Below are 17,240 nucleotides of genomic sequence, written 5' to 3'. Positions count from 1 at the left end.
CGCCGCCGCGCTGCCTTCTGGGACATAGAGTTCTGCGCTGAATGGCCAACCCGGCTGCGGCGAGAAGGAAAACCACAACTCCCAGGACACACCGCGGCGTAGCCCCGTCCCCGAAGGAGGAAGCGAGGCGGTTTGAAGCCCTGACAGGTCAGGGCGTGCTCTCGCGTGCCATGGCGGCGCTCGGCGCCTACCGCTGCATCGAGTGCAACCGGGAGGCGGCGGAGCTGTACAGGGACTATCAGCGCGGGGTGCTCCGCATCTCCATCTGCGTGAGTCGCGGCGGCGGGGCCGAGTAGTGGGCGAGGGAGGCCGGAGGGGAGGGCAAGCGGCAGGCTTCGACGTCAGCAGGCGGCGGCACGTGTCGGCGTTCCCTCCCTTCTGCGCCCCGCCCTGCGCCCGGGTGTCGGTTGGCCGTTGGCCGGCCTTCCCGCCGCCATCTCTCCCGGTTCCTCGCGGGCAGCAGCCTGGCAGCGTTCTCCTGGCTGGCCTGGATTCGCCTCTGCACCGGACAGTGTGGCAACGGGCCTGTCCCTGCGCTCTGTGTCCTTCCCTCGCTGAAAGGCAGATCTGGGGGTGGCGCCGTCGTCAGGCAACTTCAGGGCAGTTGGGAAAGAGTCGGGCCTAAATCATAAAATCGTCACAGAATGGTTTGGGTTGGAAGGGACCTTAAAGATCATTGAGTTCCAAGCCCCCTGCCATGGGCAGGAACACCTCCCACTAGAGCAGGTTGCTCAAAGCCCCATCCAGCCTGGCCTTGAACACTTCCAGGGATGGGGCATCCACAACTTCCCTGGGCAACCTGTTCCAGTGTCTCACCACCCTCACAGTAAAGAATTTCTTCCTGATATCTGTGTGTCAGGTTTTGACTGATTATTCAATTCCAGAGGAGGGCCATGAAGATGATCAGAAGGCTGGAGTACCTCTCCTATGAAGACAGGCTGAGAGAGTTGGGGTTGTTCAGCCTGAGAAGAGAAGGCTCCAAGGAGACCTTACTGCGGCCTTCCAGTACCTAAAGGGAGAGTACCTACAGGAGAGCCGGAGAGGGACTTTTTACAAAGGCATGTAGTGATAGGACAAGGGGTAATGGCTTCAAACTGGAAGAGGGTAGATTTAGGTTAGATATCAGGTAATTGCTCTCTTCCATACTAAACCATTCTATGATTCTACATCTTGATTTTAAAATCTTTGATTTTATCTGTGATTGTGTTTCACAACATCCTTTCTGCTCCGTATAAAATTGGGAAACCTTGTACTGGAACCAATTGTTGAATATTTTGTATTTTATAAGGAATTAGTTGTGTACCCTTCCAACTTCCTTTGTGGTTGTTTCCCCCAGTCTTGTAGCCCTTGGCATTTTGAGAATGCTGATAGAAGATGGATTAATTTACTAACCATGAAGCAATAAACATAACAGATGACCAGAAAGCTTTGTATGAAACCTGTGATGAATTCCTTTACAGCCTTATGACTTTTGAGTCATTCAAGCGTTTCTTAGACCAAAAATAGAGATCATAGGCAACCAGATCATAGCGGTCTGTGGCCAGTTTATATTTGGAGTGGTTAGCTCAAGCTGAAAGATGTACACATTAGATCTCAGCTTCTGTTGTCAACAAGAGGCTGTGAAAACAAGTTATGTGCAAATTACTGATGATAGTAGAAAGAGCTGATTTAAATCCTTTTCTGTTCCCAGCCCAGCAGCCAGTTAAAATAGCTTGTTGCTGTAGAGTGTAAACCAGCTGAAATTTTACACAAAAATTTCTGCAAACCTTTCAAAAACTGGAGAGAGCAGCAGTTTGTCAGTTGTCTTGCCTTAGGTACAAGACAAAGTAATAGAGATTTGTGCTTGTTTTAGACATGAACACTGCAAGGAAAAATTGATTTTTAGCTGCTTTTTTGTGCTGCTGTAATGTATTGTGTTTAGAGGTGGATATGAACTACATCAAATCATTGGTAGTCAAATCATGTATTCAAAATTCATCATTGGGCATGATAAAAATGCAAATGGTTTTCTCTGGAGCTCTTTCATATGGAGCTTCAAACTCATCTTTGAAATCAAGGACTAGTATAAAGCTTATGCCTGCAGCTATATCACGTAAGATTTAGCACATCTTGTAAACCCAGGTCATCAATTATGGTTATTAATTTGGCTGTGATAATCTCCAAGGCAGGCAGGGAGCCAGTAGGTGGCACCCGTTCCTCTTAGTATTTAACCTTTTGAGGACTGAAGATTTTGATCTTCCAGAGCTGTGGCATCCCGTGCAGAATCAAAGACTTAAGTCCCAGTTGCTGTGTCCATCACTAACTTAACAAAAAGAGTAAAGGACTTAACAAAAGGAGTAAAAGAAAGAGCAAAGAATCACATGTTCCTAGCAAATTGGAATTCTGTCCACCTTTCTTCATGCAGGTGCAGATCGGTACCATTTTTCGCTTACTCATACCTGTCTTTCCTCTCTCTTTGTTGTGGGTTGTCATGGATCAATTGCAGCCTTAGTTCTAGTTGCTCTTATGTGGTGCATGTCCTATCATCTCTAAGCCTTTCTCTCCATTTCTGGCCACCCAGGAAGTGCTGAGAGTAGGAGTGGTCCACATGAGGAACGGGCAATATGAAGACGTTAGTAAGAAACACGTTAGCTCACAGTTTGTAAAGTGGAGATGAGAATGTTAGAAGATTGCCAAGATCAAAACTGATCTGAATTCAGCTTTATCTGCATATTGCAGGAAAGCACTGCTGTTGTCTCCAGGTACCAAGACCTGGTTTCTAATAGGGCAGTTCGTGTTTTATTTTTTCCTTTTAATCTGGAAGAATAGTTTTGTCAGTGCACTAACCCTCTGGAGGTGTTCTACTCCATGCAGGCAATGCTGTGCTCCGGCCAGAGACCTGAAAAGTTGGTCAGCATCACGCTACCAACAACAAAAATTAGTCAAGTACAGAATGTCATTTGATACCCTTCATAAACTTTCATGAGCAGTGTTATATTGAGTTTGTCAGTGTTACGAATCATCTTAACCTGAAAATAATGATAGTTTAGGAGTCTTCTCCACTTCAAAAAATGCAAAGATCCCACTTACCAGTGTGAAACATCATTTCTGTCAGGTATTTATAAAACTTAGAGTGTGAGCCTCCAAAAATTTAGGAAAAGCTGAAAGTATTTAAGAAAAATTGGAAGTCTGAGGTGAGATTAGACGGTGTGGTCACTCAGCCTGAGAACAGTTTTCATCTCTCTTTGTGGAATTAGAGCATTGAGTACTGTTACTCCATTGTAGCTCAAGAGAGAAAAATGAAAAGTACCTAGAAAGATTGCATAGTGATACTCAAAGTGAGGCCAGTGGACATAGTCTAGATAATTTTTTTATTTAAAAGCTTTGGGATACTTGTGTTTCATTCCCATTTTCAAGTAGTACGTGAAAATACTGACACATTAAGGAAAAAAACCCTAACAACCCAACATTTGTTCCGTATGATGTGTAACATAAAGGGCCCCAGAAAATTAGGAACAAGCAGAACATTGCCAAGATCATTACTGTTTTATACTGACCTACAGACTTGCCCCAATCCTAGTTTAAAGTTATCCTTGATAAATTAATAAATCTGCATCTAAAAGGTTTTTGGCAATTTCCGGATGTTCTTGTCATTAACACCTTTCGGAACATCACCTTGAGGTTGAAGAAGCTAAGTTCTTCCAACAGCATCCTCTACATCTATTTTTAAGATGCGTTTAACCTGATCTGCGCCTGATTTTCAGGTGGAAGACTTAAATTTGAATGCCTAAGCAAAATACCATCGTTTTGTATTCTGTTATTAATCTGTTGAAGAGAAGAATGGATTTTTTTCCAGAGGCAAATACTAAAAGCTTCCATTAGGGAACATCTGTTTCCAGCCCACAATATTAGAGTACAGTTTTGGAAATTCAGCCTACTTATTCATGGGGCTGCTTCAGTTTAGTTCTTGCAGCATTTGTTATTGCTCTTAAAATAATTAAAAGTTTCTTTGAGCTCCATATTGTCATTTCAGTGCAGGCAACCATTAAAGACCTCACAAGTGTTACCATCCTCTTTGGAAATAAATTTGCAACAGGTACAGAAGAAACTAAAGAAACCTTCTTCTGTCAGGCATAGAAGTCCACACAGTACCATAAAACTCAGGATGGGAAGGTCATGTCTTTTCTTAAGAGCTCTCCGAGGTGGCTAACTGCCACAAATTCTTCAAGTTCTGTAACTTTTTTTAATCTGGTTTGTTGAATCAAGGCCAGTTCAGCAGAAGCCTATCCCAGACTTCTGCAATTGCACATTCCTTCTTGCTCGAGATTCACATTTAGTGAATGAACCTTTTCCTCATCCTGCATACATCTTGCTGTGCAAGTGCCATTGCAAGAGACAGGTGGATTATTGCTCCGTAAAAAGAATTTAAAGGTACTTAAAAACGGATAATAACATTCTGTGGAAACTCACCTCCTCAGGGAGACCTGTTCAATATGCTTCTTCTTCAGTGTGATAACCAGGGGGTGGTGGAGGGCGGCGGGAGGGGGGCGGGTGTGTGCAGGCATGTTAGGATTCCCTACAACAGCGTGACTTGTAGTCGCCTTGCAACTCATGGGTCTGGTTCTAGTCTTAGGCTGTGACCATGCTGATATATTCCCTATTCCAAACCAGAAGTGATGGTGAAAGTAAGCCTAGGTGGTTCTCTATAAAGGAGCTTTTTGTTAATTATTTTGAGATCTTTAAAACTTAAATAATGTGTAAATAATGCAACAAATCTTCACTGACTATATTAAGAACTAACCATTAACAAAAGTAACAAAAAACACTGTTCAGGTAATATTCCCACTGTAGTATTAATGCTATAGGGGGAAAAAAACCCCACATTGAGCTAACCTGGAATAAATTCTGCAGTCAACGTGCAATGAATATAAAAGATAATTAGCAAACTTGACTTACTCAAAAATAGAAGGAAGAATATGCAAATTTTTTAAAATCTGGTTTTAAGTTACATGTATGTTGTTGTGTTTAAAAAATGTTAATTGTTCCAGACCCCAACAAAGGGAAAGAAATTATTCATTGCAATATGTAGAGCTCAGTCAGGATCCCCCTTGTGTTTTGTAATAAGAAAGCCAAATTGTCTGAGCAGTGCACACTTCATTTAGCTTTTCTGCAATTAAAAAATAATTGAAAAGCTCTTTTATTGCAGCAAGGCAGAGAGACTGTAAGTGCTTTGAATGCAAAGCATTTATGTGGTAAGGTAAAGAATCTGTCAAGAGTACAAAGATTATTTTTTTATTTATGTAACTCAATCTACAGGCCAACTATCTACTGGAAAACATAGGAAAATTATAAAACAATATTTTTATTTTCAGTTTTCTGAAATGAAATGCATCTGAAGCTGGGCTGTATTGTTTTTCAGCTTATTATGACACTTAGCCTCATTCCTAATAAAGAACCCATTCCTGAAAGCAGCACAGCTAATTACATTTTATTGTTTAAGGGTGCAACTGGGATTAAGGGCATTCTCGCAAGATGATGGGTCTGTGTTAGTTTGCCCTAATAAATGGACCTATGTTCATGTTGAAGCTATATACATGTTGTTAAAATTTGCTGTATAAAAAAAATTGTAGCTTAATTTTGCCAAACTCCAAACCCTGGAGAAAGGAATACTAAAACAAGACTGTTTCACTGGTGTTTCTAATTACCAGAGATTTGCAAACATATTCCTGGTGTGGTTTTCATGGTATTTTTAGTTCAGGATAAAGCATGGTTATTCAATGTATATTTTTATTTTCTGTTGTGTCCTGTGGCTTCCTTTTCAAGAACATTTTTCTCTTCCACCACCCCCATCCCAAGATACTTTTACTTAAAAATTCAGTTGTGTTTTAATGTTGGAGAGAGAGAGCACTCTAAAAAAGTAATGTTCATATACTTTGAGAACTTTGCCGTTACGTGACAGTAGGTATTTCCTCAAATATTTGTACACTGTATTGTATTTGGCGTACATTTGTGAACTGTGTTCACAGTTGAGTATCTTTGATGAACAAAGAAGAGGTATGTCTTTTGAGTAGTGTTTTATAAAAGGCTGATAAACATGCAGTCAGAATTAACATTTCAGTACTTCTTTTGTCTTATTTAATACAACTGAGATGTTAAAACATATGTTACTTTCCTTAACTGTTTTGGAGTGCTTTGATCAGATAAAATCTGATAACGCTACACTATGAAGAACATGGTTGCACTAGCTTTTGAAGATTTCTTTTTTTTCTTAAAGCTACCTTTGCTCATTTTTAAAAAAATAATATTTTTAAGATAATGAAGCAAATTTCTAAGTTATGAAACTTTTTCTTTTTAAAAAACAAACACAGTAATATTCCTAAACAGTTGAATAGTCAAACAATTGCTAAATAATATCCATTTAAATTCATTAGAATATTGAAATACATTCACAGCCTTTTTTAGGGGAGCATACTATCTGTTGGACTTCTGTGTGTCAGCATCAAACATTCATAATTTTCCTTAAATTTACCAACTTAGAAGATGAGGCATAAATAGAATTTGCAGTGTCAAGCTTGACCTTTATCTTCTGCAACATTACCTGAAAGTACCTTTTAATCAAAGTAATGTCTATTTTTTTCAAGGAAAGGTACCTGTTATTTCTGATATCAGTTACATATTTAAGGAAGAAATTAAAAACTGGTTAAAAACATGGATAAATCCTTTTTATCATTTTAGAATTGATTATGATAACTGAGGCATTTCTTTGAGAAAGCCCAAAGAAGATTGAAAAAGCTCAGTTTTGTTAAAGATGTGTCTTCTTCAGTCAACAGTTGACTACAGTTGTGCAGAACTGCAGTTAGGAATGAGAGGTGAGCACCAGTATTGTATTCACTCTAAACTGCCTGACTAAAATCTTAAAAGTCAGCATGCAAGCAGTTCTCCAGAGCTGAGCTGCTCATGCTAATCTTCTCTGAAAGTGCTGGTGATTATTGATATCCATAGAGTTATATCACTTTAACTACATAAAGCTATCTAGTTAAACCTGTATGTACTTAAACTGCATTAACCCTTGGTTGCATTGATTTTGCTAAAGTCAGGCTCTAGTCACAAGTTTCCTTCCTAGGTATTTAAGGTTAGTGTCAGATGTTTTAGTAGTACAGCTGGAAGAAATAACAAAACCAGGTATGGAGAAAATTTCATCCTAGAGAGTCTATTAATTCTGTAATGTTCTCATGGTATAGCAAGTGTCATCTTCATTTTGTCCCATAGCCTCTGGCAGGGCACATGCGAGTCTTTTGCAGTAAGGTGGTTTGTAGGTCTCAGGTCACTGAATGAACTCACACTGGCTAGGGCACTGGCTGGGTAAGCGCAGAGGACTTTTCCTTCATACAGTTGAGATTCAAATAGAAATAAAGTATATTAAGAATAGGGCTCTCATCTAGCTCTGTAAGACAGGCAGACACGAATGTGTGTCCGTGTGTGAAAAGTCCTTGAAGATGGCTGCTGTTTCGTGATATGGCAGGGTGGTTTTGCTGTTGATGTAATGCAAGACAAATAGGATTCTTAAATGTTTGGTGGTGGTATGCTGGAATACTGAATCAAACATCATTCTCACAGCTGCAAAGATTTGGTTGTAGCTGCCAGAAGCTGTGGAGCAGAAGACCCATTCCTATGGGTAGCACCACTATTTCTGTATTCATTTGTAGCTATCTCCTTATATATCTGCAGTAGAATTTCTGTATTGTTGGTTTTGCCTGGAGAGTTGGTCTGATATATTTTAATTGTCTAAAAGTCACGTCAGTTGTCAGTGAAAATTTTTCAGTACCTCTTACCTGCAAGTATTTTGATTGGTGTTCGGTTGGGATCCTCCACTTGAAAAGATCACCCTTTACTCTTCTCAGAAAGATTTTTGACCCTGGTCAAAAAATGTTCTGTTGTAGGAAAACTTGAGAGCATGATAAATGCTGAGGTATGTAGGATATCTTTCATCTAACCTTCATGACACCCATTGTGTTCAAGAATAATCTTCTTTTGTATGTGCTTGTCCAGTGCTTGTGTGAATAAGCCTATAAAAAATTGGAGTTTTCCTGTGCTACATCAACCTAAAGATTTGACATATGTAAATTACCACCTGTAAGAATATCTGTTAATGATTTCCCTGTAGAAAGAAATGAAGCAAGACACTGCCTTTAATTATAGTTGCAATTTCTTTTCCACTCTGTTAAATCCTGTAGCTGTGGTCTTCTGTTAATTATGTCCCTTCTTCCATCTCTCTCACTTTAATTTTAGACCTATTGAACTAATGGTTAATTGAGTCAGTTTTTGAATTCATTATCTCTAACTTGCGTACTGTCATACACAGTATTTACTTTTCTAATCCAAATTAGTTTGTTGGGATTTTTTCTTGAGTTGGACTAAGAAACACTCATTAGTCGTAAGCAAGATTCCTTCAGCACTCTATTCAACTTAAACATTTGTTTGGATGTTTTTCTTGACTGTTGAGTATATTTGCTAGTGAAATTTTGCATTCTCAAATTCTCTAATAATAATTCTGGTAAATAGCAAGGAAAAGTTGACTTTGGAAACACGGAATCCCTATAAAATTGAAAAGAAGTTTCCATTCTTTCTTGGGAGTTGGGCTGTAGGTGTGTGTTGCCTAAAGCTGCATTTTTAGTGTTACAGCATTTCAGAAACTTTTTTCAGAAACATTTCTATGTGTGCATAGATTTCTCTTCTGGCAGTGCACAGCCGTGCACTCATTAAAATGGAAACGGAGATTGTTTCTAGGACTGTTGTACTCAGCATGGCAGCTGACGTGGAGGCCCAGGGGAGCGGGATTAGCTGACCTGCAGGCAAGGACCCTGCAGTGCTCTTGTTTGAGCTGAAGGGGTTCCTGTGATCACCTCCTCCTGCTCTCCACTCTCTGCTAGAAGTTATTTCCCTTTCAGGTCTGTTAGATGAGCCTCTTGTAAGACTGTTAGTTAACCATCCTGTCCACAGTTGGTATAATTGCCTTTTGTTAGCCCTTCCCATTTAACTCAAGTCAAGGAGAGATCATCCATACAAGTCAGTCAATAAATCTTAAGGGGGTTGATGACAAGCAGTTCCCAGTGGTCTGTGTGAAATGTGCTCTAGTAGGCACAGCAGATGTATTGGAGAAGTAATAGTCTAGTGTCTTAACCACTATTTAGTAGCAACTTCTGATTCTTTGGCTGTGTGAAAACTACATTATCAGTATTCTGTCTGTAAGGGAAAATGAGTTGAAACATCTGGACAATTTACCAGTACGGAAGAACAATGGAACAGCAAAACATATTTACTGCCTTCTTGAAAGGAAGAAAAAGGTAGAATATGAGGGTAAAACATCTCTGAAAAGAAGGAAATGATAGAAGAAATTAATTTTTCTTTTTTTTCCCCCCAAAAATACCAAAAAACCCTTCAAAAATACTCAATAGATGAGCCATGATTAGTTAACCTTTAACAAAATCCCGGTCCATTTCTTGAGTCTTGAGAAGGTAGTTTGTTCTTTTGCATCTGGAGAGCACAAAATGACAACTAAGTACATCCTTGCATAGTTTATTATCTGTGTTAATCTGAAGCCTGTAAAAATCGATAATGTGTCTTTACGTTTTATAAGGGAATCTGTGTGTCAACTGTAGTGTCAAGGAAGGGGAAGCAATTTTTCTGGATGGATTAAAAACCTATTGAAAATGGAAGATTACATTAAGGAAAGACTGATAAGAATTGAATAGCTAGTTTGGATTCAGGCAGTTCTGTCAAGATTAGAGGAACATTTAATAAACTCTTTCTTTCTTTCTTTTTTTTTTCTAATTCTTGTTATTTTGTGACTTTCAGAAATCCTGCCAGAAACCTGTGGACAAATACATTGAGTATGATGCTGTTATCATCTTGATTAATGCTATTTTATGTAAAGCACAAGCATACAGGCACATTCTTTTCAATACGAAGATAAATGTAAGTTACTATGCCCCTACCTTGTAAGTTTTTTTGGTTAAAGATATATTTAGATTTGGTAAGTGTTCTCCTGCCCTTCCACATGTTCCAGCAAGCTGAACCAGTTATATTGTGAATGCAACACAGGAAATCTCAAACTCTAGCTGTTACTAAGAAAGTTACTGTCTCCACAGTAGTGATGCCACAATGCCGGCAAATACAGTAGTCATCTTACGTGCTAGAAGAGAAGAGAAGGAACTGTACAGAACTCTTCTTGCAGTTTTCTATACCCTCTAATTTGCTTGTCATGTTAATTAATGTTAAAAGAATGATGTGCTAAACTATACTGGATGAGAAAGATGTAATTTCAAATTAATTTCCAAATTAAATTTCTGTTGGAAACAATTCTTTCTGAAATGAGCTATAGTAGCATAACATACCATATTAACAATACTATGACAATTAAACCTACTGTACTAATTTCTAGTGAGTTTCTTCCTGAATAATTAACCATGCCCTCCAAGCTATAGCAAAAGATAGTAGCTTTCACGTGAAGCGTTGTTGATGCAGTTACGAAGTCAACTTAGTTGTGCTGGCCAGGCTGGAGTGTAGAGGTGCTGCTTTTCTGACAGAATTGCATATTTTTACTTTAAGGATTGATTTCCCAGGAGAGGGAACCTAATATAGAGCAAACTATCCAAGCGTAAGTGCATGCCATGTTCATGTTGATACCTCTTGATCAGTGCAGTGTTAAGCAACGTAGATAAATATACTCGCCTTGTCTTTCAAGCATAAATCTGACTACAGATTTTTCATTAATTCAATGATTTTGGAGACTGGTTTTCCGTGAGGCTCTGTCTGTGGAAATTTCATTTATTCAAATAAATTGAGTTGCATTTTAAACTGGGTTAGCCTGTGCATGTATGTGCAATTGGCATAACTAGTCTCTAATGGGAAAAGCAGAATCCATGCGTAGAAGTTGCATTGGCTTATTTACATCTGTATAAAAACAGAATACACCCCACGTACATACTGGCTTATAGACTGTTTAATGTGGAAACATGCTAACTGTGGGCCCTCAGAACATAATTTTTGCAATCACTTCAGAGGATATTTTTAAGCTTCGTTTGGTTATATTGCTCCATTTATTTTTGGTATCTCACCCTTATCTGAACTAAGAAATGATTTTGGTATAACTACATGACCAGTTTCTTTAATGGAGATTGTCCCAGGGAAAAAGTGAAACAACACTATTTAAACCAGTAATTTTGATAGTATAATTGTACTAGCTATGGCACAATTTTGTTTTTATATTCCTCACTAACTGAAACAGCCTTCCCAATTTTAAAAAAGCATAGAGCAGGCTTTGAAACCACAGTTGTATACCTTTTTCTGTATGGAACTGTTCATGCAGTTTTCTACACCCTCTAATTTGCCTGTCATGTCAATTGATGCTAAAGGAATGATGTGCTAAAGTAGTGGCTCCACAGAAGTAAGTTGCTTATATTTCTAAACAAAATTTTGTGTAGAGATGTTGAAATGTATTTTAAATACCAATTTCTTACTAATGCTTCAATTTATGCTGATTTAATACTAACGCTTTTATTTTTCTTTCATTTACCAGATTCATGGGAAGCTCTGCATATTTTGTTTGCTCTGTGAAGCTTATCTCAGGTGGTTGCAACTACAGGATTCAAGCCAAAATATAGAACCTGATGACTTAATCAGATATGCCAAGGAATGGGATTTTTATAGAATGTTTGGTATAGCTTCTTTAGGTAAGATTGATGATTAGTTCATGTCACTATCTGCTCTTTAAGCATTGAATAACTTCATGAGTCTTTCAACAAGCCTGTATCACACAAATGAATACATGATGGATGTCATGTCCAACACAGTATGGTTAAATGATTATACATATACTCTATAACTTGCCTTCATTTAATGCAAATGAATATTTTGATCCCAATTAGAGTTCATACTGATAACGATCAGCATTAGATATCAAAACACTGAAAAGTGGCAATATTTAGAAATCTTTGAATCCATTTACATAGTCTGAAGAGCAATGTAGAGCTCAGCTTTATTCCATATTTTACATTGACTTCAAGGTTCATTATTCATTAAGTTGATAAAACATTAAGGGTGATCCTTACAGAAGTAAACAATAACTGGGAAAATCTGTGTGATTTTTTTTTTTAAACGAATACACAAAAATACAGAGCAGTGTCATCAGTGGTAAAGAGTAAATACTTCTGTGCTCTAAGATTACATTTGAAGGCAGGGGAGGGTTTTTCTGTTATTTTGGTTAATATTTTTATTCTCATACTCTTTCTGGTGTTTAAATCAAGCCTGCAGACTAAAACTAGTATTTCCCTTAGACATTCGGAGCTTAACTTAAGTCATTTATTGTCTAATGTTCCTTCAAGTAGGCTTTCATAACATGTCAGTAAAAATGTGGGAACTCATTTTTCAGCAGTAATTCATCTATTACAGTTGTCATGAGAGTTGCTTTGACATCTGCATTAATTCCAGTGTTGCACAGGGATGTGGTGTCAAAAAAAGTCTAATAGCTCAATGATATTTTCACCCTAGTGTTCTTTCTCATGCTGGATGGAAAGGGTTCATTGCAGGTGACCTTTTCAAAGAAGACAAGTATTGATTTTGTTTTACAGGCTAACAGATAGTTGAAAAAAAAAACTCCTTTTGTTAAAAAGGAAAAGTAAAGAGGCTTTTATCAATGGTGTCAGAAATTATGAGTATGACAATCCTACAGATAGAATTCTGTGATAGAATTATTCTGAATGTCATGATACTGAATTAGTTTAAGTAGGTAATCATAATATTTGCCTATTAAAATAAACACTGGAGATGGAGGACATGGTCATGCTTTGTGTGTCTTTTAAATAGCAGTGGCTCAGTTGCATTTGGGACACATCATTTCACTGAAATCCATCCAGAAAAGGACTTGATTTTGGCGCGTCATTCTCTCTTTCCAACTCCTCTTATTTCTCTTAGAACAAACTTCATTTTTGGTTGGCATTTTTATTACCTTATGGTGGATGAGACCTGAGATGCTGAAAACAAAGTCTGACTTCATTTTACTTCTGAAAGCACTACTGTTATCCAGCTATGGAAAGCTTTTGCTAATTCCAGCTGTTATTTGGGAACATGACTACACGCCTTTGTGCCTTGCGTTTATAAAAGTGTTTGTCTTGATATCAAACTCTCAGGCAATTAGAGGTACGTTTTTGGTTTCTTATTACTACATTATTTGTATAGAATGTGTGTAAGAGAATGCAGCTGTTACAGAAGTCATTACTGTTATTTTTAATCGGTATCAGATATGTGACTGAAACAGCTCTAGCTTAAAACTGTGTTATTTAGACTTTAACAGAAAGTGAATGAAACAAAACACTTCATCAGAAAAAGAAGAAACACCTCTGATCTCACCATCATCTCTTTGTATATGCTGTATTATATCCATCAGTTAGAATCTGAGACAAATCACCATGGGTCATTGAAACATAAAATAGAATTCTTTTTGTTTCTGGAAAATGAAAATTTCATGTTAATTTTATGCATAGCTTTGGAATGCAGGGTTTTAAAAGATTTGTGTGATTTCTCATACATACAAATTAATATGAATCCTCACATGGTTTCTATGATCTTCTTAAATGATAAGTGATAAATTTGTTCTGTTTTCTTTTGCAGTTACCTTGAACTTGAACCGAGTGCTCCCTTGGTTGGCCATCTTCTTTGGATTAATTTTGGAAAATGGTGTGGTCTGCCTGTTCCAGAAAATGGGATGGGATGTTTGAAACATCAATCCAGATCTGAAGAAATCCCAACAACATGATGATCACTTTCTAAGAATGATCTCTCCCAGCAGGCTTCAAAAACTCTATTTTCATAGTGATAAAGAAGGTGATAGGAAACAAAAACTTGCATTAAGTGGTGAGTGTAGGCAGTTTTAGGATGAGTTGAAATGAGAAACTTTAGAAGTTTGGCTATTTAATGTGGTGAGATGTAAAACTTCAGCCTTAGCTTGTTTATTTTCCCATTAAAAAATATGAACGCGTCACTATGCTAATAGCTTTACAAGTCTGGATGCAATGCATAGCTACAGCTATGGCTGTAACAAAAAAGGTACACTAAAAAAATTCAGCACTGCTACCAATCACTGCACTTTGGCAGAAAGAGGAGGATGAATTGTTCCCTTAAGAGGAAGGAAAAGAGTCAGTGGAAAAATGTAAAAGCCAAAATTGATATTTCTGCAAAAACAGATTTTCAAAGAGAGAAGTGAACATGTGCAAGCATTTTATTAGAGAAGAGTCAAGTATTGCAGAGTTAAACTACAGCAGGAAAACTAAGCTGCATTCTCTGGAATGTTTATTTAACAGTCCAAAATAGTAAAATATCTAGTTCTAGAGTGGTCTCTAGGAACTATAGTTTTAACTGGCTTGAATTTTTATGTGATCTCATAAATGCTGCTGCTTTGTTCTGAAAGCTGAACACAGACTGAAAGGGCTCAGATCCCCAGCATACAAGGTTGTTTAAGATAGTGCTGCCTCTGCATTTAATATTAAGTTACATCCCCTGCAGCCAGCCCTCATCTTGCGGCAGGTTTAGTGGAAGCAAAAAGTGAAGTATGAGGCTGCTCAGCAAAAGAGTAGTACTTGTTAGGAAAAAAAACCCACACAAAACAAAAAACCAAAATATGCTTAGGCCTAAATTAGTGAAGAAACATTTATAGAAGTTCTGCACCTTTTTCCCCAGCAGGCAAAGAAGAGGGGTAGATCACCCACAAAGGAACTGGCAGAATCGGTTTCCACAAGACAGTAATTAGGACATGAACCTACTTCTTCTGTGTAGACCAGTTTCCATTATGTTGCATCCAATGTTTAATTCTCTTGCTTCAGTTCTGGAAGGCAGTACTAGAAGGCTGTAGATACTACTTCCATTCTTCATTTTCCTGAGATGCAGTCTCCTCTCTGTGTTTTGCAAAATATATCAAGTAACATTTTAGAACATCTTCAAGTTAATTCCAAACAGGCTTAGAGTAAGTCTAGATTATGACACAGAAGACATCAGAGATGTTTGTCTTGTGCCCATGCCACGGTAAATTGTTTGGTCGGAAAAGCAAAAGTTTGCTGATCCTGTTTTAATGGGTCAGAGACTGACACCACTCGTGCCATTTGTGTTAAATTTGACATCTTTTTGAGCACATGATGGTATGGCTAGAGAAAGCAAAAAAAAAAAACCAATTTTCAACTTCTTTTAAGTACATGAGACAGTTTAACGCTGCAGCTGCCGCAGCGATCACATAGTTTTGACGGTGTATGACGGATCCACCTTGCTACTGGTATGAATCAGTGGCCAGACAATTGAGTGTAGGTGTGGAGTTGCTCACTGGCTGAGCAGCAGCTTTGTCAACATGGTACCTAGAACATACTTTGCTTTATATAATTAGATTTGGAGAGATACTCCACCCCCAAAAGTTTTTTTGAAAACAAAGGTGCTTTGAATAGTGCTCATCTTCCTCCCACAACACCAGCACAGAGAGTTGCAACAGAGGCTGCAGGGTGAGAGGGTGCAAGGGGAAAGAGCAGTAGATCTTTTAGAAAAGCTTCAGGGATGCTGCTTTCATCTTCCTCCTTCACCTTCTGCCTTGAGATTAAGAGGGAATGAAGTTGTGCTGCGGCAGAGAGGATGACAGAAGAATATGCACTAGGAGAATGCTGGTGCTGAGCCAAAGCCGGTTTGTTATTGTAGTTGTCATCTGGCTTTTACCCAGCTCTCTATTCATCTTAGTATGACCTTAGCATTGCAGCCAATAAAGTTTCTTACCACTCTGTATGTTCCTCTTCAGGAAATACACATTATTTCTATTGCCAATTTAGTTTTTCTAATGGTATAACATCAGTGCTTTGATTTGTTCCTCCTAGGTTGGATTTATTTTTTTTAAATTTATCATGTGTGTCATGGTTATACACAAAAGATTTTTTTTAAGAAATTTCTTGTCTACTCTGGCACTAGTTTCAATCTAAAGGCTGAGTGGAGTGCATTTAAGTGTGACTAATGCAAGGGGAAGATTTTGCATTGCATGTAAATATTACCTAGTCAGCAGCAAAATTGTAAATACCATGTATATAAATTTTGTTTGGGAACAGTTTTCTTAAATTAAAGTTTATTTTGAATTTAAAAAAAAAAACATTTCAAGACATTTTCTGAGTTTTATTCAGAAGACCTAGAATGGACAGGAACACATTCCAAATGTAGAAATGCCTGTCTATTGTGTCACATACACCAATAACATACCAGTTACGCACTCTGTAATGCTCTCAGGAGCCAGCACTGTCCTTATGCAACTTTAAGGGTGGAGAAGAAAATTAAAAGCTACAGAGCTGTGGAACAAAAGTAGGTGTTGTACAGGTGTTCAGTCTTCAGAGGCATCATTATTGTCTAGTAATGTGGGACATTCTGCCTTGTGTGGTTTCTTTCATAAACTCTTTGTAATGAAGCAGTCATTGATGTATGACAAATAGCCTGCCCTTTCTATATGTCTTCAGATGTTTCCTTAACTAATGGGAAAGGATTAACTTGGTTAAAAATAACAGCCTGCAAATGAATCCATGCAAACTCTTTGAGTTTTGCTTGGAATAGTGGGTTATTGTGGCCTATGGGAAATTTGTGGGCCTATGGAGCAAATTCTAGAATCCTGTCAGATGAAATGCACAGAAGAACCAGTGATGTTACTCAGACTTGGGTTGAGCAACTGTTTAGTGATTGCGCAGTGGGAGCTGGGAACTTTAACTGGGACCATAGGTCAGGTAACAAGTATGTAGAAATTACTCTATATAAAATTGGAGAATTAGCATATAAACTAGGAAGGGGTTAAAAGAATGTAAGTGTCAGGCAGACTTCTACAAAATTAAGAGTTGAGAAGACTAACAAAACTTAAGGGGATAGAATCTCAAGAAAAATTAATATGTAAGAAGAGATGCACTATAGATGACTATGATTAAGCAAATACATGAACTTCCTACTCTTAGATTTTCGAAGGATGAACATGAAGGAAGAATACTATTTATTGTAGACGTTTTTGTAATAGTCTTAAGTGATAATATGAAATGGCAAAGGATGTCTTCCAAAGAGTAAAGTCTATGGGTTTCCTTAGCAAAGTTACTCATTAATTCAATGGATTGCACTCCATCCTTGAAAATACACTTTTATGAGAAGAATTGCCAATTGTACAGAGATAGGTTGAATCACTGAATAGGAAGAGCTGTGCAACAGCAGAGCTT

At 38.0% G+C, this 17,240-nt stretch overlaps 1 protein-coding gene across 1 annotated transcript; it reads left to right on the top strand.

Annotated features, from left to right (window-relative positions):
• Nucleotides 1-112: 112 nt before the first annotated feature.
• ARV1 (ARV1 homolog, fatty acid homeostasis modulator) lies at nt 113-16,137 on the top strand. Its single transcript, XM_074168962.1, has 5 exons — nt 113-269; nt 9,835-9,954; nt 11,558-11,711; nt 12,952-13,176; nt 13,648-16,137. Exons 1-5 carry the CDS (start codon nt 171-173, stop codon nt 13,752-13,754), a joined length of 705 nt encoding a protein of 234 aa, XP_074025063.1. The 5' UTR covers nt 113-170; the 3' UTR covers nt 13,755-16,137.
• Nucleotides 16,138-17,240: the final 1,103 nt, after the last annotated feature.

Source organism: Numenius arquata, chromosome 2, assembly GCF_964106895.1.
Source record: "Numenius arquata chromosome 2, bNumArq3.hap1.1, whole genome shotgun sequence".
In the NCBI taxonomy this organism is placed as follows: domain Eukaryota; kingdom Metazoa; phylum Chordata; class Aves; order Charadriiformes; family Scolopacidae; genus Numenius; species Numenius arquata.
This window is presented reverse-complemented; position numbering and strand designations above follow the sequence as displayed.